Source organism: Globicephala melas, chromosome X (genome assembly GCF_963455315.2).
Source record: "Globicephala melas chromosome X, mGloMel1.2, whole genome shotgun sequence".
Taxonomy (NCBI): domain Eukaryota; kingdom Metazoa; phylum Chordata; class Mammalia; order Artiodactyla; family Delphinidae; genus Globicephala; species Globicephala melas.
In genome coordinates, this window is record NC_083335.1 from 5,671,066 (window position 1) to 5,695,055 (window position 23,990).

Sequence of the window (23,990 nt, forward strand, 5' to 3'; positions counted from 1 at the left end):
ATGAATGGATGGATGGGTGGATGAATGGGTGGATGGATGGGTGGATGGATGGATGGATGGGTGGATGAATGGGTGGATGAATGGATGGGTGGATGAATGGACGGGTGGATGGATGGGTGGATGGATGGTTAATTGGATGGAAGGAGGAAGAAAAGAAGGAAGACATTATTTTTTTTCTTTTGAAGTGTGTTATTAGAAAATCCATGTTTACTCAGGCATTTTAAAAGCTGATGGTGAGAAAAAATTCTTACTGAGAGCAAGTGAGGAAAAAAATTATACGAAACATTTGACTAGAACTGTAGGAGAAAAAGTTCTGTCAATGTGGTGTGTTGGTGTGTGAAGATCTGCCTGCTTGTGAACGAGGACTACAAGTGATACACAAAAGTGAAAACTGATCCATTAGACTGAAGAGTACAGGGTTTTTAAATTAAAAACAATCTTGGATGTTGTTCCACCATCTACTGGGTCTTTCTTAAGAGATGAGTTCACTCCTCTCTCCAATCCACGAGCTCTGGGCACAGTAGCTCGGCCAGTGGCGGTGCTCTAGGCATTAGGATTCGCAAGCCAGCGTCTGGTGGACATTCTCTTAAAGATGCTCTTTCAATAAACTCCTATTTGTGTTAACATCCCGAAGGACACGAGAGAGTCTACATTTTATGGAGCTTAGAACACCAAGGCCATTTCTATTTTTAAGAATCCAACGGGAAGGCTGGTATAACTGACATCAGATCAAGGAAAATGGAGCAAGGAAGATAACTGACCTGTCCTGGGATGGAAAATGTGCTCTGCTCAGAGTTTCCAGAAGTATGCATGGCAGTGAGAGGAGTAGGCCAGGGATGGGTCATCTCCTGATGAGGAAAAACAAAGCAACTTTATTTGCGAGCACTTCGAAAAATGAAACACCTTCTTGGCACTAAACATGGTAGAGGCCCTTTCTAAATACTTACTGACTTAATTGGCCTACTTTTTTTCAGGGGAACATTCGGTCCATTCCCCTGCTCCACACTGGTGCTTGAAGCCTATCTGCGAGACAAAGGGCCACCCCACATCCAACTGCACATTGCCAGTGACGGTGAGCTCACTACCGCTCAAAGCAGCCTGTCCCGTGTTGAGACAGCCTGATCACACTATTCTTCCTGGCTGGGAGCTAAAAGCCTGTCTCCCGGGAGTTTCTACCTCTGGATCGTACTTTGAAGCCGCACAGAAATCATCACCTCTTCTTTTGCCTGAGAAGCTGTGGGGAGACAGCAGCCATATCCCCTGGTGCTGTCTTTTCACCAGGCGGACACATTGGTGGCTTGTTCATTCATTGATCAAGAACCTTCTACTTTTCTTCTAATGCTTGAGTTCTGCGTTCTGTCAACTATCTCAGGTGCTCCCAGGAGGGACTCCGCATTGCCTGGGGCTCCTATAACTCGTGGTATCCTGTTTCTGGTGTGACCTGCCAGCTCAGGGGAGGGTGGCACCATCACCACCCTCGTTCTGGATGCTCTGATAGTCATTTCTCTTGATGTAGCCTAACAGTTAGTGACAAGATTGCAGCTGCGCTACTGACACAGTGTGTTTGTGAGTTCAAGTCTTAACGTTGGAAAAGCCCCTCTGGTGCCCACTCTCTGCTACCAGCGGGGGCACCTTCTCAGTTCTTTCAAACGCTCCTTTTGAAAAGAGGTGCTGTTCAAATCTTGCTTGAGTCTCAGGGCTCGTGGCCAATGTGCTTTACCTGAAGAGCGAGGATAATTAAATCACATGCTCAACATCCCAGCCTGTGCTGGATTCATCAAACATTTTGGTATATAAACATTAAACCTAAAAATCAATGTAATGATGGAAATGAAGGAGAGCTTGGAGGGTGGGGTGGAGGGGATCAAAGTTTATGAAAGGCCTTCTTAATGAGCCAGTTACATAACACTTTCCCCCAGTCTTTATGGGTAACATAATTAGTCATTTCAAAGGTAATATTAATAACTCTCAGGTAGCACTAAAACATGTTTTTTTCCCCTTCTATAATTATCCAGTTCAGAAAGAGTCTTTGATGTATGCAGAGCTGTAATGCAACGAGATACTTCACAGATTCATTCACAGTGGCACTGCTGCAGCAGAATTTGTAAGTACGGTTCAGAGGAGCCCTGACACAGATTATTCTACCTGGCGCTATTTAAAAAGAGGCTGTAAGTACATTAAAAATGCATACAAGATTTAGAGGGGATGCTTAACCTACTTAAGAGATAGACTATTTCCAAGTGTTTTCGAGTTGTGCATTTGTATGCAGTTGATAACGTTCGTGACAAATGCCACTTATGTATTCATCAAAACTGGCCCAATGTAACTCTACGCGACAACAGTTTAAAGCTGAATTTCCAGATACTCTGTGTCTTTAAAATACTCAATGATTTCTTTTAAATTTTATATGGTTTCTCCTGAGTAAGGCTGGTCTTCTCCAATATTAGTCCCATCATTTAAAACCACAGTCCCCAACCCCTGGCCCGCAGACTGGTGCTGGTCCGTGGCCTGTTAGGAATCGGGCCGCCCAGCAGGAGGGGAGCGGCGGGTGAGTGAGCGAAGCTTCATCTGTCGCTCTCCATCGCTCGCAGTATCACCTGAACCATCCCCCACATCCCATCCGTGGAAAAATTGTCTTCCACGAAACCGGTCCCTGGTGCCAAAAAGGTTGGGGACCACTGATTTAAAAGACACAGGTTCCTACTGAGCCAGAGTCAACCAAAGGGCAGTAAGGCCCAGTCTGGGATAGGCGTACTGTCTCTGCAGCAACCATGGAGCATGCCTCGACCAATGAGAGGCTTCGTTATCCATCCCTTTCCATCACTGGCTTTTCGAGGTGTGCCTCTGGGTTTATTCAAAGGTGTTTCAGACATCTGGATGGATGAATCGCTTCTCGAAAGTGTACCTTCTCCCCCAGGTCTGCTGTATTTATTGGGCGGCAGAATGGGATGATCTTGAGTTACTGTCGGAGTGCGCTGCCCCGCTGGCCCATCCACACGAAGCTATTGATACGTACACTGTCACATTTTCAATGACAGCTGAGTCTCTGTATTTGAGAACGTGAGATTTCATGAAGCAGCAAGGTGGCTCCGCGGCACCACCAATGCTTTTGATTAAGATAGGGAGGGGGCAGCCGAAAGGAAGATAATTTCCTGCAAGACCGTCTTCAGCAAAGAACCTGGGTGCAAGCTCTTCCACTTCTCAAAATGAGTTAGACCTGGAACGTGCGCGAAGCTCGCAGCAGATTTTTCACTGTTATTCTTTTCACTCACACTTGAAAGATATTAACCTGCTTTTATGTTCTTGCCACTCCCAAGATAACACGCACACACCCTGATCCACCTGTACTAATCCTCCTGTTCTTCAGGTGGAGATGAGCACCTGCTCCAAAGTGTCGCCAAGACTTCGGCAACAGGCTCCAGGGCTGAACACCTGTACTCAACACAAGCATCACTGCTCCGCTAACCCCCCAAATCTCACACACACACACACACACACACACACACACACACACACACGCACACGATATTGGTCTGAAACTCCTTCATCTCTGGGCTCCTTTGATCCTCCCCGAGAGAGACAAAGCAGGGATTCATCCCCGCACTGGGCAGTCGATGTAGTGGAGGCTGCAAGAGGCAGGGCCTCACACTGGCCGTAAGCGATCGCTGGGGATTGGGTCCATGGTGCACACTCTTTCCACGACACTAGATGTGTCTCCCCTTCGTGAGGCTAACTAATGCGTTTTGTGGAGAAAGGACCAAGTAAGCAATGCTGTTCTATTTCTCAGTATTTCACAAGCAATAGCGCATTCGACGCAATTTCTGACAATGGGGCAGATGCTTATACTCCTGTGATCTGAAGACTCCCTAGTCAAACCCAGAAAAATCAGAAAAGGCCCTTTTCCACCAGCGATTCTTTTCCAAGCATATCCTCCAGGACTAGGACTTGCGCAAAGCCAAAGAACTTGTGGGCGGCCCTGCTTGGCCCAACTTAGAAACAGAAATGGGGTGCCCCACGCGCTGAGGGGCAGAACACAGTCTGAATTCCAGACTCTGCTGATCTCAAATGCATCCCATGCTCATCGAACACAGAGCTCGCTGTTATTTCAAGTATCTAGTATGTTGTCCCAAGCCTTGTCTTATTCACCTGTCTCCAGTGCCTAGTCCGTAATAACTGGCTAATATGAGATATTATCATTAGTTTCTAAAGTTTCTATGTGTGAAGTACCATATTATTAATAAGAATAATATCAAGATTTACCAACTGATTACAGTTTGTCAGGCACATAGCTCCCACTCTTGGACTTTCTGTACCACAAACTAAAGAGGCAGCGATTAGCATCATACTTGTTGGACAGATGAGGAAACAGGCACAAAGAGGTGAAGTCCCTGTGATGGACTCCCTGCATTTTGTTCTACTAACTCGTACTATTACGTACCAGTCACCAGGATCCAGAAAGCATAAAAAGTCAAGTTCCTTCCAGTGAAGAGCTCAGTCTGCTTGACACACTAAGGTGTCAGGGAGGAGATCTCTGTGTGAGGCGTTGGGAAAGGCTTCATGGTGAAGGCGAGGGGAGCAGTGTCTGTGCACGTACGTGTGTGTATGTGTGTGTCTGTGTGTCAATAATAATAATAACGGCTCATGTTTTATTGAGCCCTCTGGTGGAAACAAATGCTTTCAGAAACATGTCATTCAATCAATAAGATGAATTTTAACAGAGGTAAATGAAAACTGCAATTATATTCTACAAACCAAGTGTGAAATTGCAAAATGAGAAAAAGACCACCTGACTCAGCTGTAACTCATGGGCTAAAACCCCAAAGATTTTAGTTGACCCCTAAGTAAATCTGAGGGATTTGGCAGCCAAAAGGACCAGTGTCAGCTCAGGTGATGTTTAGGTAAGCATGATGCCCGGAATGTGGAAGGCAACGGTTGGCTATATAACAGTACATTGTATGAGACAGACCACATCTGAAACAGACTGTGCCACCTGGGTGCCCCATTTCAGCAGGGGCATTGGAACCTCTTAAAAGGGACGGTTACCACAACATTTATAAATGCCCTTTAAGAGAACAGGGAAGGTTTAGTCCATGGAAAAGGGAGGCTGAGGGAAGGTCTGAGAGGTGCATTCAGATACCCGAAGGGCTGTCACACGGAAGAGATTTGGGACCTGCTTTGTGGACCAAGGGGTTAGGACTAGCCCTATGGGTAGATGTTATCAGGGAAACAATTTCAGCTCAAACTAAGAAAGAATTTCCAGTTGTGTGAGCTTTCCAACCACAGAGCCTTCGGCTTTAGAAGGCAGCGAGTGGCCCATATCTAAAAGGCGGGATAGCCCCTGGCTAGGGTACTGGGAAAGGGATTCCTAGAAAGGCAGGGGTAGGGGTGGGGCTAGTGGACCAACTGCACTGCCTTACACAATCATGTGATTATATCCTTTATCTCTGTAAAGTCAGTGATAGTGATGAGAAGATGCAAAACTGAAAATGGAGCAGTGTGGTTTTTTACGTGACATATAAACATGGCTGACCAAACTGGCTAAGGAAATTGATCCTGTGCTCAGGGACGGTGGGGAAGTGCTGGGCGCCAGGGAGCCTGCTGTCTCACAGTGAGGCGGCTAACAGCCCAATTTGTCTGATTGTTTGCTCCGCTCTTAGGAAGCCCAACAACAGTGGAACCATAGACTTTCCTGGGTTTGATCACTAACACTTCTCCCAAACCTCTCTAGCGGTCTCAAAACCCTGTTCCATTTAATTGAATGAATATTCTTCTGTTTGGAACGCTCTTAAGACAGTCTCCCGAGCTTGTATCTCTGATTTCTATGCAAGTGCTGATAGGGAAGAAGTATAAAATCAACTGGACTTCCCAACGCAAAATGCAATCCACCAGGAAAACAAACAAAAAAGCCTAAATCTTTTAAAAGTTTCTAACAGCAAGTTATGATTTCATTGACGTGGTATAAAAACCCTGGCATTATTCCTTCAAATAAATAAATGACTGCTTTATTCAAGACTCTTTAGTGTTGGCCGTTGTTTCAGGGAATCTGGAAATTTTCTCCATTGGCCCCTGGACTGTACACGCAAAAAGTCCAGCTCACACCGGCTGCCGTTGTCCTGGCAGCCCCCAAACCAGGGTTCCACTAAAAAAGGGCCTAATTCTAATTTAGAATTGGGGAGCACAGAGATCAGTGACCCCGCGGCTTCAGCATGTGCTCATTCAGACAATCTGTTCATCTTCTTGCCATTGCCAGATGCAATCAATTCCACTTCATCCACTGAATGTAATGGGATGTGGATGGCCATATGCAGGACCTAGCCATGCACCTTCTTCTGGACCAGTTACTCCAAAGGCTGCGAAAGGGGGACAGACCACCACAGTAATATACTGGGCAGAATTCAACCAGATCCATCGAGTTCTGCAAATTTCGGCAACAGCAACCTGAGGCCACAGCCCATGCAACTAATGGAATTTGACTCCCCAACAGATGATTGCCTTGTAAATATCGATCCTTATCAGGACATTTGTCTCAATTAGTTGAACCAATCAGAACAGAAAACTGGTGGTCCCACTAGAAAATGCTGTTAGACTGAAACTGCCTTCTTTGGTAAAGGCAATATTCGTACCAGTTCAAGGGTAAGAAATGTAAGAACTGGCCATAGAGAAATGTTTTGCAAAGATCGGGGGGCAAAAAGGAAACCTAGGTGGAGGGCTTCTGCTCAAGAGTCCAGTTCAGGCATCAGAGGAATCTGAGGTTTCTCAAAGGCCATTTCTTACCTTTTTCGAGTTTCTAGCTCTTCTGTTTCAAATTAGTTTACCATTAAGTACATCCAAATGACACTCACTTAAAATATACTGGCTTGATCAAATGGCATTATTTCATTCTTTTTATGGCTGAATACTATTCCATTTTATACACACACACACACACACCCCACATCTTCTTTATCCATTCATCTGTTCATTGACATTTAGGTTGCTTCCATGTCTTGGTTATTGTAAACAGTGCTGCAATGAACATTGGGGTGCATGTTTTCTCCAGGTATATGCCCAGTAGTTGGATTGCTGGATCAAATGTTAGCTATATTTTTAGTTTTTTAAGGAACCTCCACACTGTTCTCCATAGTGGCTGCACCAATTTACAGTACATTCCCACCAACAGTGCAGGAGGGTTCCCTTTTCTGAACACCCCCTCCAGCATTTATTGTTTGTAGACTTTTTCAGGATGGCCATTCTGACTGGTGTGAGGTGATACCTCACTGTAGTTTTGATTTGCATTTCTCTAATAATTAGCAAGGCTGAGCACCTTTTCATGTGCCTGTTGGCCATCTGTATGTCTTCTCTGGAGAAATGTCTATTTAGATCTTCTGTCCATTTTTTGATTGGGTTGTTTGTTTTTTTGATATTGAGCTGCGTGAGCAGCTGTTTGTATACTTTAGAGATTAATCCACTGTCGGCTGCATCATTTGCAAATATTTTCTCCCATTCGGTAGGTTGTCTTTTTGTTTTGTTTATGGAATACTACTCAGCCATAAAAAAGAATGAAATAATGCCATTTGCAGCAACATGGATGGACCTAGAAATTATCATACTAAGTGAAGTAAGTCAGACAGAGAAAGACAAATATCATATGATATCAACTTACATGTGGAATCTAAAAAAATGATACAAATGAACTTATTTACAAAACAGAAACAGACTCACAGACATAGAAAACAAACTTACAGTTACCAAAGGGGAAAGGTGGGGGGAGGGATAAATTAGGAATTCGGGAGTAACATATACACAATTATATATATAAAATAGATAACGAACAAGGACCTCCTGTATAGCACAGGGAACTACACTCAGTAGTTTGTAATAACCTATATGGGGAAAGAATCTGAAAAAGAATATATACATATATATATACACACACACATCCACATATATACGAATATATATATTCAGTTTTATATATGTATAACTGAATCATTTTGCTGTACACCTGAAACTAATACAGCATTGTAAATCAACTATGATTCAATAAAGACAAATAAATAAATAAAAATAAAATATACTGGCTTGAAACAATTCTCTGGGCTTTCAAAATGGTACAGCCATGTTGTTTTGTTTTTTTTGTTTGTTTGTTTTTGTCTTTTCTTTTTCAGAGCCATTTTACTGGAATGGAGTGACACGCTATATCCTCCTAGCATGAGATATTGCTTTATGGTTAACCTCCAGATTGCTGCTTCAGCTCCAGGTCAGCTAAACCAACGTGATAAAACCTACACACCTTCACTGGCTTCTCCCCCCAGCAACATCTTGAATGATCTACTTTTAAGTTCATTCTTTCTAAAAACATTTATTGAGCGTCTACTCTCTGCAAGGCATCTAAGAGGTGGACCGATAGACCAGGTCCAGGCTCAGGGTGCGGCTGGACTCTAGGTAGCTAGAGTCTTCATAATAAGAATGAGAGTGTAAGATAATGACACTTATTAGTTACCATTCAAAAGTAGGACTAAAATAAACTTGGCAGAGTTGGCTGTTTTTTTTTAAGAAAAACATGCAGTTCATTATAATTTTCCCAGAATCACCAGAGATTTGTTGATCTCTCACTGTTAGACAGATACACAGTGTGTATGCAGCAACACAGCAGTCATTTAGAAAGCCAGCTTCTACTATAAGTGAAAGGCACTGGAGAATGACAGCTCCAGTCAAAGGGAGACAGAAGGATAAATTTCCCTCAATCCCAGTCTAAGTCTTTTCAAAGACTTACACAAGATGCTAGGATTCCATTTCTAAGGGCTGCTGTAGCTTTCTTTTTTTTATAATTTATTTATTTTATTTATTTATTTTTGTCTGCGTTGGGCCTTGTTTGCTGTGCGCGGGTTTTCTCTAGTTTGCTGCGCGCGGGTTTTCTCTAGTTGCGGTGAGCGGGGGCTACTCTTCGTTCCAGGGTGCGGGCTTCTCACTGCAGTGGCTTCTTTTGCAGAGCGCGGGCTCTAGGCGCACGGGCTTCAGTAGTTGTGGTGCACGGGCTTAGTTGCTCCATGGCACGTGGGATCTTCCCGGACCAGGCCTCGAACCCGTGTCCCCTGCACTGGCAGGCAGATTCTTAACCACTGCACCACCAGGGAAGTCCCCAGGTTCTGGGTTTTGAGAGTACTATTTTTGGGGGAGGGCCCTTCCAGAGCCTCCTGTGCCCTTTCCTCCCCAGAGCCTGAGGATGAAGGAATCATCACTCTCACTGAACCTGCCCGAGGTACTGCCCACAGAGCCAGGTGTATATGCCTTAAATTTTCTCATCTCTTTTGCAAGAACATTCACCTTATTTCTTTCTACCTACTTAGACCGATTTTTGGTTCTTCTTTATGTAGTAGGGGCATTGCTCAGAACCAGAATCTCATTTGACCAATATATTCTACGGAAGCCTCAGGATGGAAATAAGTTATTCAGATATACTCTAAACATGGTCAAGGGTACTAGTCGAAAACGTAAAACTAGACTTGGTTTTATTTAATGATAAGACTCAGAATGAAGACCTAGAGCAGATCTTAAGAGATAATCTACGTGGCTGCTTCCCACTAGCTGTCTATTTTACATTTGGTAGTGTATATAAGTCCATGTCACTCTCTCACTTCGTCCCAGCTTACCCTTCCCCCTCCCCGCGTCCTCAAGTCCATTCTCTACTTCTGCGTCTTTATTCCTGACCTGCCCCTAGGTTCTTCAGAACCATTTTCTATTTTTTAGATTCCATATATATGTGTCGGCATACGGTATTTGTTTTTCTCTTTCTGACTTACTTCACTCTGTATGACAGACTCTAGGTCCACCCATCTCACTACAAATAACTCAATTTGGTTTCTTTTTTTTGAATTGAATTTAATTTTTTTTTATACAGCAGGTTCTCATTAGTCATCCATTTTATACACATCAGTGTATACATGTCAATCCCAGTCTCCCAATTCATCCCACCACCACCACCCCACCCACGCTTTCCCCCCTTGGTGTCCATACGTTTGCTCTCTACATCTGTGTCTCTATTTCTGCCCTGCAAACCGGTTCATCTGTACCATTTTTCTAGGTTCCACATATAGGCGTTAATATGCGATATTTGTTTTTCTCTTTCTGACTTCCTTCACTCTGTATGACAGTCTCTAGATCCATCCACGTCTCTACAAATGACCCAATTTCATTACTTTTTATGGCTGAGTACTATTCCATTGTATATATGTACCACATCTTCTTTATCCATTCATCTGTCGATGGGCATTCAGGTTGCTTCCATGACCCGGCTACTGTAAATAGCGCAGCAATGAACACTGGGGTGCATGTCTTTTTGAATTATGGTTTTCTCTGGGTATATGCCCAGTAGTGGAATTGCTGGGTCATATGGTAATTCTATTTGTAGCTTTTTAAGGAACCTCCATACTGTTCTCCATAGTGGCTGTACCAATTTACATTCCCACCAACAGTGCAAGAGGGTTCCCTTTTCTCCACACCCTCTCCAGCATTTGTTGTTTGTAGATTTTCTGATGATGCCCATTCTAACTGGTGTGAGGTGATACCTCATTGTAGTTTTCATTTGCATTTCTCTAATAATTAGGGATGTTGAGCAGCTTTTCATGTGCTTCTTGGCCATCTGTATGTCTTCTTTGGAGAAATGTCTATTTACGTCTTCTGCCCATTTTTGGATTGCGTTGTTTGTTTATTTAATATTGAATTGCATGAGCGGTTTATATATTTTGGAGATTAATACTTCGTCTGTTGATTCTCTGGCAAATATTTTTTCCCATTCTGAGGGTTGACTTTTCATATTCTTTGTAGTTTCCTTTGCCTTGCAAAAGCTTTTAAGTTTCATTAGGTCCCATTTTTGTATTTTTGTTTTTATTTCCATTACTCTAGGAGGTGGATCAAAAAAGATCTTGCTGTGATTTATGTCAAAGAGTGTTCTTCCTGTGTTTTCCTCTAAGAGTTTTATAGTGTCCAGTCTTACATTTAGGTCTCTAATCCATTTTGAGTTTATTTTCGTGTATGGTGTTAGGGAGTGTTCTAATCTCATTCTTTTACATGTAGCTGTCCAGTTGTCCCAGCACCACTTATTGAAGAGACTATCTTTTCTCCATTGTATATCCTTGCCTCCTTTGTCACATAGATTAGTTGAACACAGGTGCGTGGGTTTATCTCTGGGCTTTCTATCCTGTTCCATTGATCTATATTTCTGTTTTTGTGCCAGTACCATATTGTCTTGATTACTGTAGCTTTGTAGTATAGTTTGAAGTCAGGGAGTCTGATTACTCCGGCTCTAGTTTTTACCCTCAAGACTGCTTTGGCTATTTGGTGTCTTTTGTGTCTCCATACAAATTTTAAGACTTTTTGTTCTAGTTCCATAAAAAATGCCATTGGTAGTTTGATAGGGATTGCATTGAATCTGTAGATTCCTTTGGGTAGTACAGTCATTTTCACAATATTGATTCTTCCAATCCAAGAACATGGTATATCTCTCCATCTGATGGTATCATCTTTAATTTCTTTCAACAGTGTATTACAGTTTTCTGCATACAGCTCTTTTGTCTCCCTAGGTGGGTTTATTCCTAGGTATTTTATTCTTTTTCTTGCAATGGTAAATGGGAGTGTTTCCTTAATTTCTCTTTAAGATTTTTCATCATTAGTGTATAGGAATGCAAGAGATTTCTGTGCATTAATTTTGTATCCTGCTACTTTGCCAAAATCATTGATTAGCTCTAGTAGTCTTCTGGTGGCATCTTTAAGATTCTATATGTATAGCATCATGTCATCTGCAAGCAGTGACAGTTTTAATTCTTCTTTTCTAATTTGGATTCCTTTTATTTTTTTCTTCTCTGATTGCCGTGACTAGGACTTCCAAAACTATGTTGAATAATAGCGGTGAGAGTGGACATCCTTGTCTTGTTCCTGATCTTAGAGGAAATGCTTTCAGTTTTTCACCACTGAGAATGATGTTGGCTGTGGGTTTTTGTATATGGCCTTTATTATGTTGAGGTATGCCCACTTTCTGGAGAGTTTTTATCATAAATGGGTGTTGAATTTTGTCAAAAGCTTTTTCTGCATCTACTGAGATGATCATATGGTTTTTATTCTTCAGTTTGTTAATACGGTGTATCACATCGATTGATTTGCATATACTGAAGAATCCTTGCACCCCTGGGATAAATTCCACTTGATCATGGTGTATGATCCTTTCAATGTGTTGTTGGATTCTGTTTGCTAGTATTTTGTTGAGGATTTTTGCATCTATATTCATCAGTGATATTGGTCTGTAATTTTCTTTGTTTGTAGTATCTTTGTGTGGTTTTGCTATCAGGGTGATGGTGGCCTCATAGAATGAGTTTGGGAGTGTTCCTTCCTCTGCAAATTTTTTGGAAGAGTTTGAGAAGGATGGTGTTAGCTTTTCTCTAAATGTTTGATAGAATTCACCTGTGAAGCCATCTGGTCCTGTACTTTTGTTTGTTGGAAGATTTTTCATCACAGTTTCAATTTCATTACTTGTGACTGGTCTGTTTATATTTTCTATTTCTTCCTGGCTCAGTCTTGGAAGGTTATACCTTTCTAAGAATTTGTCCATTTCTTCCAGTTTGTCCATTTTATTGGCATAGAGTTGCTTTTAGTAGTCTCTTACGATGCTCTGTATTTCTGCGGTGTCTGTTGTAACTTCTCCTTTTTCATTTCTAACTTTATTGATCTGAGTGCTCTCCCTCTTTTTCGTGATGAGTCTGGCTAATGGTTTATCAATGTTGTTTATCTTCTCAAAGAACCAGTTTTAGTTTTACTGATCTTTGCTACTGTTTTCTTTGTTTCCATTTCATTTATTTCTGCTCTGATCTTTATGATTTCTTTCCTTCTGCTAACCTTGGGTTTTGTTTGTTCTTCTTTCTCTAGTTCCTTTAGGTGTAAGGTTAGGTTGTTTATTTGAGGTTTTTCTTGTTTCTTCAGGTAGGCTTGTATAGCTATAAACTTCCCTCTTTGAACTGATTCTGCTGCATCCCATAGGTTTATTTTATTTTATTTTTTTTGCAGTACACGGGCCTCTCACTGTTGTGGCCTCTCCCATTGTGGAGCACAGGCTCCGGACGCACAGGCTCAGCGGCCATGGCTCACGGGCCCAGCCGCTCTGCGGCATGTGGGATCTTCCCTGACTGGGGCATGAACCCGTGTCCCCTGCATCGGCAGGCGGACTCTCAACCACTGCGCCACCAGGGAAGCCCCATCCCATAGGTTTTGGATCAACGTGTTTTCATTGCCATTTGTCTCTAGGTATTTTTTGATTTCCTCTGACTTCCTCAGTGATCTCTTCTCACTTATTTAGTAATGTATTGTTTAGCCTCCATGTGTTTGTGTTTTTTACTTTTTATTCCCTGTAATTGATTTCTAATCTCACAGCACTGTGGTAAGAAAAGATGCTTGATATGATTCAATTTCCTTAAATTTACTGAGGCTTGATTTGTGACCCAAGATGTGATCTATCCTGGAGAATGTTCCAGGCGCACTTGAGAAGAAAGTGTAATCTGCTGGTTTTGGATGGAATGTCCTATAAATATCAATTAAATCTCTCTGGTCTATTGTGTCCTTTAAAGCTTGTGTTTCCTTGTTAATTTTCTGTTTGGATGATCTGTCCATTGGTGTAAGTGAGGTGTTAAGGTCCCCCACTACTATTGTGTTACTGTCGATTTCCTCTTTTATAGCTGTTAGCAGTTGCCTTATGTATCGAGGTGCTCCTATGTTGGGTGCATATATATTTATAATTGTTACATCTTCTTCTTGGATTGATCCCTTGATCATTTTGTAGTGTCCTTCCTTGTCTCTTGTAACATCCTTTATCTTAAAGTCTATTTTATCTGATATGAGTATTGCTACTCCAGCTTTCTTTTGATTTCCATTTGCATGGAATATCTTTCTCCATCCCCTCACCTTCAGTCTGTATGTATCCCTAGGTCTGAAGTGGGTCTCTTGTAAACAGCATATATATGGGTCTTTTTTTTGTATCCATTCTGTGAGCCTGTGTCTTTTGGTTGGAGCATTTAATCCATTTACATTTAAGGTAATTATCGATATGTATGTTCCTATTACCATTTTCTTAATTGTTATGGGTTTGTTTTTGTAGGTCCTTTTCTTCTCTTGTGTTTCCCACTTAGAGAAGTTCCTTTAGCATTTGTTGTAGAGCTGGTTTGGTGGTGCTGATTTCTCTTAGCTTTTGCTTGTCTGTAAAGCTTTTGATTTCTCCATCGAATCTGAACGAGATCCTTGCTGGGTAGAGTATTCTTGGTTATAGGTTCTTCCCTTTCATCACTTTAAGTGTATCATGCCACTCCCTTCTGGCTTGTCGAGTTTCTGCTGAGAAATCAGCTGTTAACCTTATGGGAGTTCCCTTGTATGTCATTTGTTGTTTTTCCCCTGCTGCTTTCAATAATTTTTCTTTATCTTTAATGTTTGCCAATTTGATTACTATGTGTCTCGGCGTGTTTCTCCTTGGGTTTATCCTGCCTGTGACTCTCTGCGCTTCATTGACTTGGGTGGCCATTTTCTTTCCCATGTTAGGGAAGTTTTCGAGTATAATCTCTCCAAATATTTTCTTAGGTCCTTTCTCTCTCTCGTCTCCTTCTGGGACTCCTATAATGCGAATGTTGTTGCGTTTAATGTTGTCCCAGAGGTCTGTTAGGCTGTCTTCATTTCTTTTCACTCTTTTTTCTTTATTCTGTTCTGCAGCAGTGAATTCCACCATTCTGTCTTCCAGGTCACTTATCCATTCTTCTGCCTCAGTTATTCTGCTACTGATTCCTTCTAGTGTATTTTTCATTTCATTTATTGTGTTGTTCATCTCTGTTTGTTTGTTCTTTAGGTCTTCTAGATCTTTCTTACACATTTCTTGCATCTTCTCCATCTTTGCCTCCATTCTTTTTCCGAGGTCATGGATCATCTTCACTATCATTATTCTGAATTCTTTTTCTGGAAGGTTGCCTATCTCTGCTTCATTTAGTTGTTTTTCTGGGGTTTTATCTTGTTCCTTCATCTGGTACATAGCCCGCTGCCTTTTCATCTTGTCTATCTTGCTGTGAATGTGGTTTTTGTTCCACAGGCTGCAGGACTGTAGTTCTTCTTGCTTCTGCTGTCTGCCCTCTGGTGGATGAGGCTATCTAAGAGGCTTGTGCAAGTTTCCTGATGGGAGGGACTGGTGGTGGGTAGAGCTGGCTGTTGCTTTGGTGGGCAGAGCTCAGTAAAACTTTAATCCTCTTGTCTGCTGATGGGTGGGGCTGGGTTCCCTCCCTGTTGGTTGTTTGGCCTGAGGCGACCCAACACTGGAGCCTACCCAGGCTCTTTGTTGGGGCTAATGGCAGACTCTGGGAGGGCTCACGCCAAGGAGTACTTCCCAGAACTTCTGTTGCCAGTGTCCTTGTCCTCACAGCCAACCCCCGCCTCTGCAGGAGACCTCCAAAACTAGCAGGTAGGTCTGGTTCAGTCTCCTATGGGGTCACTGCTCCTTACCCTGGGTCTCGATGAGCACACTACTTTGTGTGTGCCCTCCAGGAGTGGAGTGTCTGTTTCCCCCAGTCTTGTCAAAGTCCTGCAATCAAATCCCGCTAGCCTTCAAAGTCTGATTCTCTAGCAATTCCTCCTCCCATTGCCAGACCCCCAGATTGGGAAGCCTGACGTGGGGCTCAGAACTTTCACTCCAGTGGGTGGGCTTCTGTGCTATAAGTGTTCTCCAGTTCGTGAGTCACCCACCCAGCAGTTATGGGATTTGATTTTGTTGTGATTGTGCCCCTCCTACCGTCTCATTGTGGCTTCTCTTTTGTCTCTGGATGTGGGGTATCTTTTCTGGTGAGTTCCAGTGTCTTCCTGTCTATGACTGTTCAGCAGTTACTTGTGATTCTGGTGTTCTTGCAAGAGGGAGTGAGAGCACATCCTTCTACTCTGCCATCTTGAAACCAATCTTCTCTTTTTATTTATTGGAGTATAATTGCTCTACAATGGTGTGTTCGTTTCTGCTTTATAAGAAAGTGAATCAGCTATACACAATCTCCTCCCTCTTGCATCTCCCTCCTACACTTCCTATCCCACCCCTCTAGGCAGTCACAAAGCACCAAGCTGGTCTCCCTGTGCTATGTGGCTGCTTCCCACTAGCTATCTATTTTACATTTGGTAGTGTATATAAGTCCATGTCACTCTCTCACTTCGTCTCAGCTTACCCTTCCCCCTCCCCATGTCCTCAAGTCCATTCTCTATGTCTGCGTCTTTATTGCTGTCCTGCCACTAGGTTCATCGGAACAGGTAATAAAAGGGGGGGGGGGAGGGAGGGAGGGAGGGAATCTAGAGTTAGAAAAGAAAAAAGAGATAACGTAGGGGCAACTCTGTTCACTAGAACTTTCTGCAATTATGCAAATGTTGTATTCTGTACTGTCCAATGATAGCCACTGGCCACATGTGGCTAGTGAGCACTTGCAATGTGCCTAGTGGACTGAGAAAGGAAGCTTATATTAAACTGTAATTAAGTTTAAACAAGCTTGAGCAGCTCGAAACAGTCAACACTTCGACTTTACAGGTGGAAATTGTGAAGTACGTAATGCTTAAGTGACTTGCTGAGCGTCATAAAATAAGGCAGTGGAAGGTTGAAGACTAGCTTTAAGGTCCCTCGATGCCCAGTCCAGTGTCACTGCCACATTGCTTTCTTCTTAATCCCAGTTGTCCTGAAGGCTGGCGCTGGGTGGGCTTTACTCTGTAACACAGACCAGACTCCGACAGAATCAGCGTAGAGCCTCCGTAGCAGACCACTATTCACTTTTGTATCATAAGTGCTGGGTGTGTGAGGCTGTGGTGGGGACCCTGCATTAAAGAGCAGGAAAGAAACTGCAGAGTTTGAGGTGGACAAGGTTCTCAGGTTTCCTCCAGTGACAATAGGTCCTGAGAAGTTGACAGCAAACTGAATAAAAATGATCGGAGGCCCAGACAGCCATGATGTTTTCGTCTGCCTTAGTTTTAGATGGGCCTTCTTTCTTTATTTTGTGATTCGGCCATTGCTTTTTCTTTTTTTTAAAAAACCAGGTCAAGAAGCTCCTTTCTTTATTTCTCCCCCTTTTCTTTTTTGTCCTTCAATATTTTGTTCTTGGCTCATCCTTGATTTCTACACAACTAGTGTCATTTTCTTTCCACCTTTCTTCCTCTGCCCACTTCTAACCTTTCCAATCACGCAGGGCTCTGTGAGCAAGAGAACCCTCAGAAGTCAGGACAGGTAGGAGCAGGGGAGCAGCTGCCCTGGCTTCAGGAATCCTCGTGAACATACAGGAGGAGGTGACCTGCCCCATTTGCTTGGAGCTTCTGACAGAACCCCTGAGCCTTGACTGTGACCCCAGCTTCTGCCAAGCCTGAATCACTGGAAATAACAAGGAGTCCATGATTGGCCAAGAGGGGGAGAACAGCTGCCCTGTGTGCCGTGATTCGGCCATTTCTAATTAACCTAGTGCCAGGGGAGAGCTGGGTGAGTCTGTTGGTGTTAGCGTGTTCATCCCAGGGATGAAGGACCTTGGGGGTGTGCTGTGTTTTGACACCACTTTTGCTGTGAGGCTGAGAGTGTTTGACAGCAGCAACATACAGGCTTCCAGCAACAAAAAGGTCTTAGAAACTCACTCTGGAGGAAACAACACATCTCATGGAAGCTTCTTTCTTGTGAGCACAATAATAATAAGCATAGTGAATGGTACCATCTCTCCTCTCTCCGGTTATAGGCGCATATGGGGGTCCCACCTTGTCTTTTCATCAATGCCTTGTTTAAAGTGATAACGCCAACATTATTGTACTTTGAGGACCAACAGTAAAAATAGGCTCCAGCAATGGTATTAAGTAATAATTGGCAATGGAAAAACTTAGCAGAAAAAGCGGCGCTAAATATATTGTTCGGAGAAATAAGTAATGGAGTCATTATAATGCCTAATATTTGTATGAATATTCTACTCACTAAACACTATTATCTGCTTATTAACTTACAATATCTTCATGGAAAATCAAATAATAATTTTATCGTCGGTGGGTGTAAATAACACCATGAGGTGGTTTTCTCTAACCATTCCTCTACAAATTTAAGTCATTCAACAAACACAGTGTACCTGTTCTATGCACTTTTTATACACCTACACTTGTTACCTTTGTGTGCATACGTGTGTGTGTGTAGGAGGAGATGCTGGGCTAGGGCAAAGGGACAGAGAGATGAGTTTGACACCGACCTCTAGGCGCTGGGGAAGCATAATACCTCTGCTTGAATACCTTTGGTGACAGAGACCTCACCTCCCTTTAGTCCTTAGATTCACCAGTTGGATCAGAGAGAGAGGGAAGAGGTAACATTGGGTGTTCCAAGCACTATTCTACAGGCTTCACGTATATCACCTCATTCAACCCTCCCACTAATCCTGAAAATTAGGCAGTAGTACCTCAGTTTTGTAAAGGAGATCCAAAATGGTTAGGTTACCCAAGAATGTTTAGCTGGTGAGAAGAGCCAAGCTCTACTTTCTTAACCATGATGTCTCCCTAGAACATTTTTCCTCTTATTGCTCAAATACTATCCCCCTGTAACTGCCCCTCAGGGGTTCCACCATTTGAGGCTTCCTAGCCTAAAGCCAGCCTCTGAGTCTCGCTTCCACATGATAATTCCCTCAGGCAGCTTCGGCCTGCTCCCTCTTCTAGTTCAATTTTCTTCTGGTTAGCTTATCTCTTCAGCCATTCCGATTGTGAATCCACTCATTACCCCGCTCACTCTTTGCTAAATGTACTTCAGTTCAGCAGCATCCCCCTTAAAAAACGTTTTATGAAAGTAATGTAAATTATAGAAATCAAGAACATTTAGAAAACAAAACACTCACCCATAAGCTTATCACTCTAACACAATAAGAACTATTATTTCAGAGTATTTTCCTTTAGCTTCTTTTATTCATATGTTTACATAGCTACAAAATTTAAGCACATAAAATGTTATATTCTGGTTATTTCATTTGACATTATATTGTAAGTTTTCTTCCCATGTCGCTATATCATCCTCAAAGCTACCTTTTTAATGGTCAATTATTTTTTTGAGTGTATAACTCAGAATTTGCTTAACTATTCCCCTATTGTTGGATATATAGTAGCATTTTTTTTTTTTGCTATTACAAATAATGTTGTAATGATGTTCATATAGGTTTTTAGGGATTTGGATTTTCCCCAAGCATACATTCCCCAAAATAGAATGATAAATTATCAATGTCTCTCTAAAAACAGGGCAGCCAACCTAAATAAATGGGGAGGAATACCATATTCATGAATTGAAAGATACAACAAGGTAAAGATGTCAATTCTTCCCAAATTGACCTATAGATGTAACGCAGTGCTAACAGGTATTCAAGCAGGATTCTTTGTAAATGTAGACATCATGTTCCTAAAATTCATATGGAAAGGAAAGGGAACTAGAATAGCCAAACCATTTTAGAAAAAGAGCAAAGTTGGAGGATTCACACTATCCTATTTTAAGACTTACTATAAAGCTACAATATTCAAGACATTATGGTATTGGTGAAAGGCCAGGGACATGGGCCAATGGAAGAGACTACAGAGTCCAGAAATAGACCCATATAAATAAGGTCAATCTACTTTTTACAAAAATGCAAAATCAATTCAATAGTGAACGATAGTCTTTTCAACAAATAGTGCTTCAACACAATGAACAAAACAAGCTTCAACCTACACCTCACACCACATACCAACGTTAATTCAAAACAGATGAAAGACATAAATGTAAAAAATTAAACTATAAAACTCTTAGAACAAAACATGGAAGAAAAATTTTATGACCTTGGGTTAAACAACAAGTTTATAGTCTTGACACCAAAAATCACAATCCATTAAAGAAAAAAATGATAAATTTGGCTTCATCAAATTAAGAAATTTTGCTCTTAGAAAGGCCTCATCGAGGGAATGAAAAGACAAGCCACAGACTGGGAGACAATATTTTTCAAATAACATAGTTGACCAAAAATTTATATCCAGAATACAAAAAGAACTCCCCAAATTCAACAATAAGATAAAAGACAACCTGATTTTTAAAATGAGCAAAAGAGAAGAGGAAAAGGATGGAAGGTGTATAGGCAAATGAAGATAGGATGCTATCAGCAGAAAAAGGACTATTCTGTTTATGAGATTTTTTTTTTTTTTTGCGGTACATGGGCCTCTCACTGTTGTGGCCTCTCCCGTTGCGGAGCACAGGCTCTGGACGCGCAGGCCCAGTGGCCATGGCTCACCGGCCCAGCCGCTCCGCGGCATGTGGGATCTTCCCGGACCGGGGCACGAACCTGTGTCCCCTGCATCAGCAGGCGGACTCTCAACCACTGCGCCACCAGGGAAGCCCAATGAGATGTTTTATACAAACCTCATGGTAACCACAAAACATAAATGTACAGCAGAGACATGAAGCAAAAAAAAAGGAAACTGAGAAAAACGTCATAGAAAACCACCAAACCAAAATGGCAGACAAACACAAGGAAAAAGAAAACATGGACATATAGAACAACCAGAAAACATAAGATAAAATGGCAGTACTAAGTCCTTATCTATCATTCATCACCCTAAATGTAAATGAATTGAATTCACCAATCAAAAGACACAGAGTGGCTGAATGGATTAAAATACAAAACCCACATGTTATATGCTGCTTCCAGGAGACTCACCTCAGTTGTAAAGGCTGTTTGTGAAGGGATGGAAGATGATACTCCAAGCAAATTGCAGCCAAAAGAAAGTGGGGGTAGCCATACTCATATCGGACAAAACAGACTTCAAGCCAAAAAAAAGTAGCAAGAGATGAAGATGGACATTATATAATGGTAAAGTGAACAATTCATCAAGAAGACATAACAGTTATTAATATATATGCACCCAAGATAGGAATACCAAAATATATAAAGCAATTATTAACAGACCTAAAGGGAGAAATTGACAGCAACACAGTAATAGTAAGGAATGTTAACACCCACTGACGTCAATGTATAGATCACCCAGATAGAAAGTCAACAAGGAAAATAGAGGCCACAAATGAAAATATCAGACCACATGGATTTGAAAGGTTTGTACAGGACATTCCATCCAAATGCAGCAGAATACACATTCTTCTCAAGTGCACATGGAAGTTTCTCAAGGACAGACCATATTTTGGGACACAAAACACGTCTCAATACATTTAAGAAGACTGAAATGATATCAAGCGTCTTTTCTGATCACAGTGGTATGATACTAGAAGTCAACTACAAGAAGAAAGATGGAAAAATCACAGATATGTTGAGATTGAAAAACACACCACTAAGCAACTACTGGATTAATGAAGAAATCAAAGGAGAAATTTTAAAATACCTGAAGAAAAATGAAAATGAAAATATGACATACCACAATCTATAGGATGCAGCAAAAGGAGTAGTAAGAGGGTAGTTTATAGCAATACAGGCCTACCTCAATAAACAAGGAAAATCTCAAATAAACAATCTAACCTAGAGGAATTAAACAAATAACAAATGAGCTCACTGTCAGTAGGAAGGAAATAATAAAGATCAGGGCAGAAGTAAATCAAATAAAGACTGAAAAGACAATAGAAAAGATCAATGAAACTAAGAGCTGGTTCTTTGAAAAGATAAATTGGCAAACCTTTAGCCAGACTCACTAAGAAAAAAGAGAAAAGGCTCTGATAAGTAAAATCAGAAATGAAAGAGGAGTGACTCACTTTGTTATAAAGCAGAAACTAACACACCATTGTAAAGCAATTATACCCCAATAAAGATGTTAAAAAAAAAAAGAAATGAAAGAGGAGAAATAACAATGGATATCCTAGAAATACAAAGGATTATAAGAGAATATTATGAGCTGCTATACACCAACAAATTGGACAACCTAGAAGAAATGGACAAATTGTTAGAATCATACAAACTTCCAAGACTGAATCATGAAGAAATAGAAAACGTGAATATAGACTAATTATTAGAAAAGAGATTGAAACAGTAATCAAAAACTTCTCACAAAAACAAAAGTCCAGGACCAGACAGTTTGGTAGATTTGGCCAATTCTACCAAATATTCAAAAAAGATTTAATACCTATCCTTTTCAAACTCTTACAAAATACTGAAGAGAAGGGAATGCTTCCTAACTGATTTTATGGGGCCAACATTACCTTGATGCCAAAACCAGACAAATACAACACAAAAAAGAAAATTACAGGCCAATATCTCTGATGAGCACAGATGCAAAAATCCTCAACAAAATATTAGCAAACAGAATCCAACAATACATTGAAAAGGATCATACACCATGATCAAGTGGGATTTATTCCAGGGGTGCAAGGATGCTTCAACACCCATAAATCAATCCATGTGATACTCACATTAAAAAAAATGAAGGATAAAAATCATATGATCATCTCAATAGATCTAGAAAAAGCATTTAACCAGATTCAACACATATTTGTGACAAAAAAAAAAACCTCTCAATAAAACGAGTATAGAATGAACGTACCTCAACATAATAAAAGCCATATATGGCAAACCCACAGCTAACATCATACTCAGTGGTGGAAAACTGAAAGCTATCCCTCTAAAATCAGGAAGAAGACAAGGACGCCCACTCTGGCCACTGTTATTGGAAGTCCTAGCCAGAGCAATTAGTCAAGAAAAAGAAAAAAAGGGCATTCAAATTGGAAAGGAAGAAGTAAAACTCATTATTTGCAAGTGGCAAGTTTTTACATACAGAAAACCCTAAATACTCCATCAGAAACCTATGAGAAATAGTAAATGAATACAGTAAAGTTGGAGAGTATAAAATCAACGTACAAAAATCTGTTGCATTTCTATATGTTAACAATGAGACAGCAGAAAGAGAAATTATGAAAACCATTCCATTTACAATCACAGCAAAAAGAATAAAATAGCCAGGAATAAATTTAACCAAGGAGGTGAAAAACCTGTACACTGAAAGTTATAAGAAATGTTGAAAGCAAATGAAGAAGACACAAAGAAATGGAAAGATATTCCATGCTCATGCATTGAAAGAATTAACATGGTTAAAATTTTCATATTACCTAAAGCAATCTATAGATTCAATGCAATCCCTATCAAAATCCCAAGGACATTTTTCACAGAAATAGAACAAAAAATTCTAAAATTTATATGGAACCACAAAATACACCAAATAGCCAAAGCAATGTTGAAAAAAGAAGAGCAAAGCTGGAGGTGTCACCCCCTGGTTTCAAACTATATTACAAAGCTACAGTAATCAAAACAGCATGGTTCTAGCAGAAAAACAGATACACAGATCAATGGAACAGAATTGAGAGCCCAGAAATAAACCCATACATATACGGACAATTAATTTATAACAAAAGAGCAAAGAACACACAATGGGAAAAGGATAGTCTCTTCAATAAATCATCTTGGGAAAACTGGACAGCCACATGCAAAAAAGGTAACTAGACCACTGTCTCACACCATATACAAAAATCAACTCAAAATGGATTAAAGACTTGAATGTAAGACCTGAAGTCATAAAAATCCTAGAAGAAAACATAGGCAATACACTCTTTGATATTGGTCTTAGCAATACCTTTCTGGATATGTCTCCTCAGGCAAGGGAAACAAAAGCAAAAATAAACAAATGGGACTATATCATAACAAAAAGCTTCTGCCCAGCAAAAGAGACCATCAACAAAATGAAAAGACAACCTATTGAATGGGAAAAGATATGTGCAAATCACATATCTGATAAGGGGTTAATATACGAAATACATAAAGAACTCACACAACTCAACGACAAAAAACCAAACAACCGATTAAAATGGGTAGAGGAGTCGAATAGGCGTTTTTCCAAAGACATACAGATGGCCAACAGGCACTTGAAAAAAGTTCGACATCACTAATTATTAGGGAAATGCAAATCAAAACCACAATGAGATATCACCTCATGCCTGTTAGAATGGCTACTATCAA

General features: G+C 41.0%; 1 protein-coding gene across 4 annotated transcripts in view; it reads right to left on the minus strand.

The window, feature by feature from the left end:
* The window catches only part of AFF2 (ALF transcription elongation factor 2), a 499,644-nt gene that overhangs the window by 165,921 nt on the left and 309,733 nt on the right, over positions 1–23,990 (minus strand). For 2 of the 4 annotated variants that reach the window (XM_060292348.1, XM_060292347.1), the window contains exon 5: positions 762–848. The exons of the other annotated variants lie outside the window; for them this stretch is intronic. In XM_060292348.1, the coding sequence (XP_060148331.1) occupies positions 762–848 (87 nt within the window). The remainder of the gene's footprint in view (positions 1–761; positions 849–23,990) is intronic. 4 annotated transcript variants of the gene reach the window in all.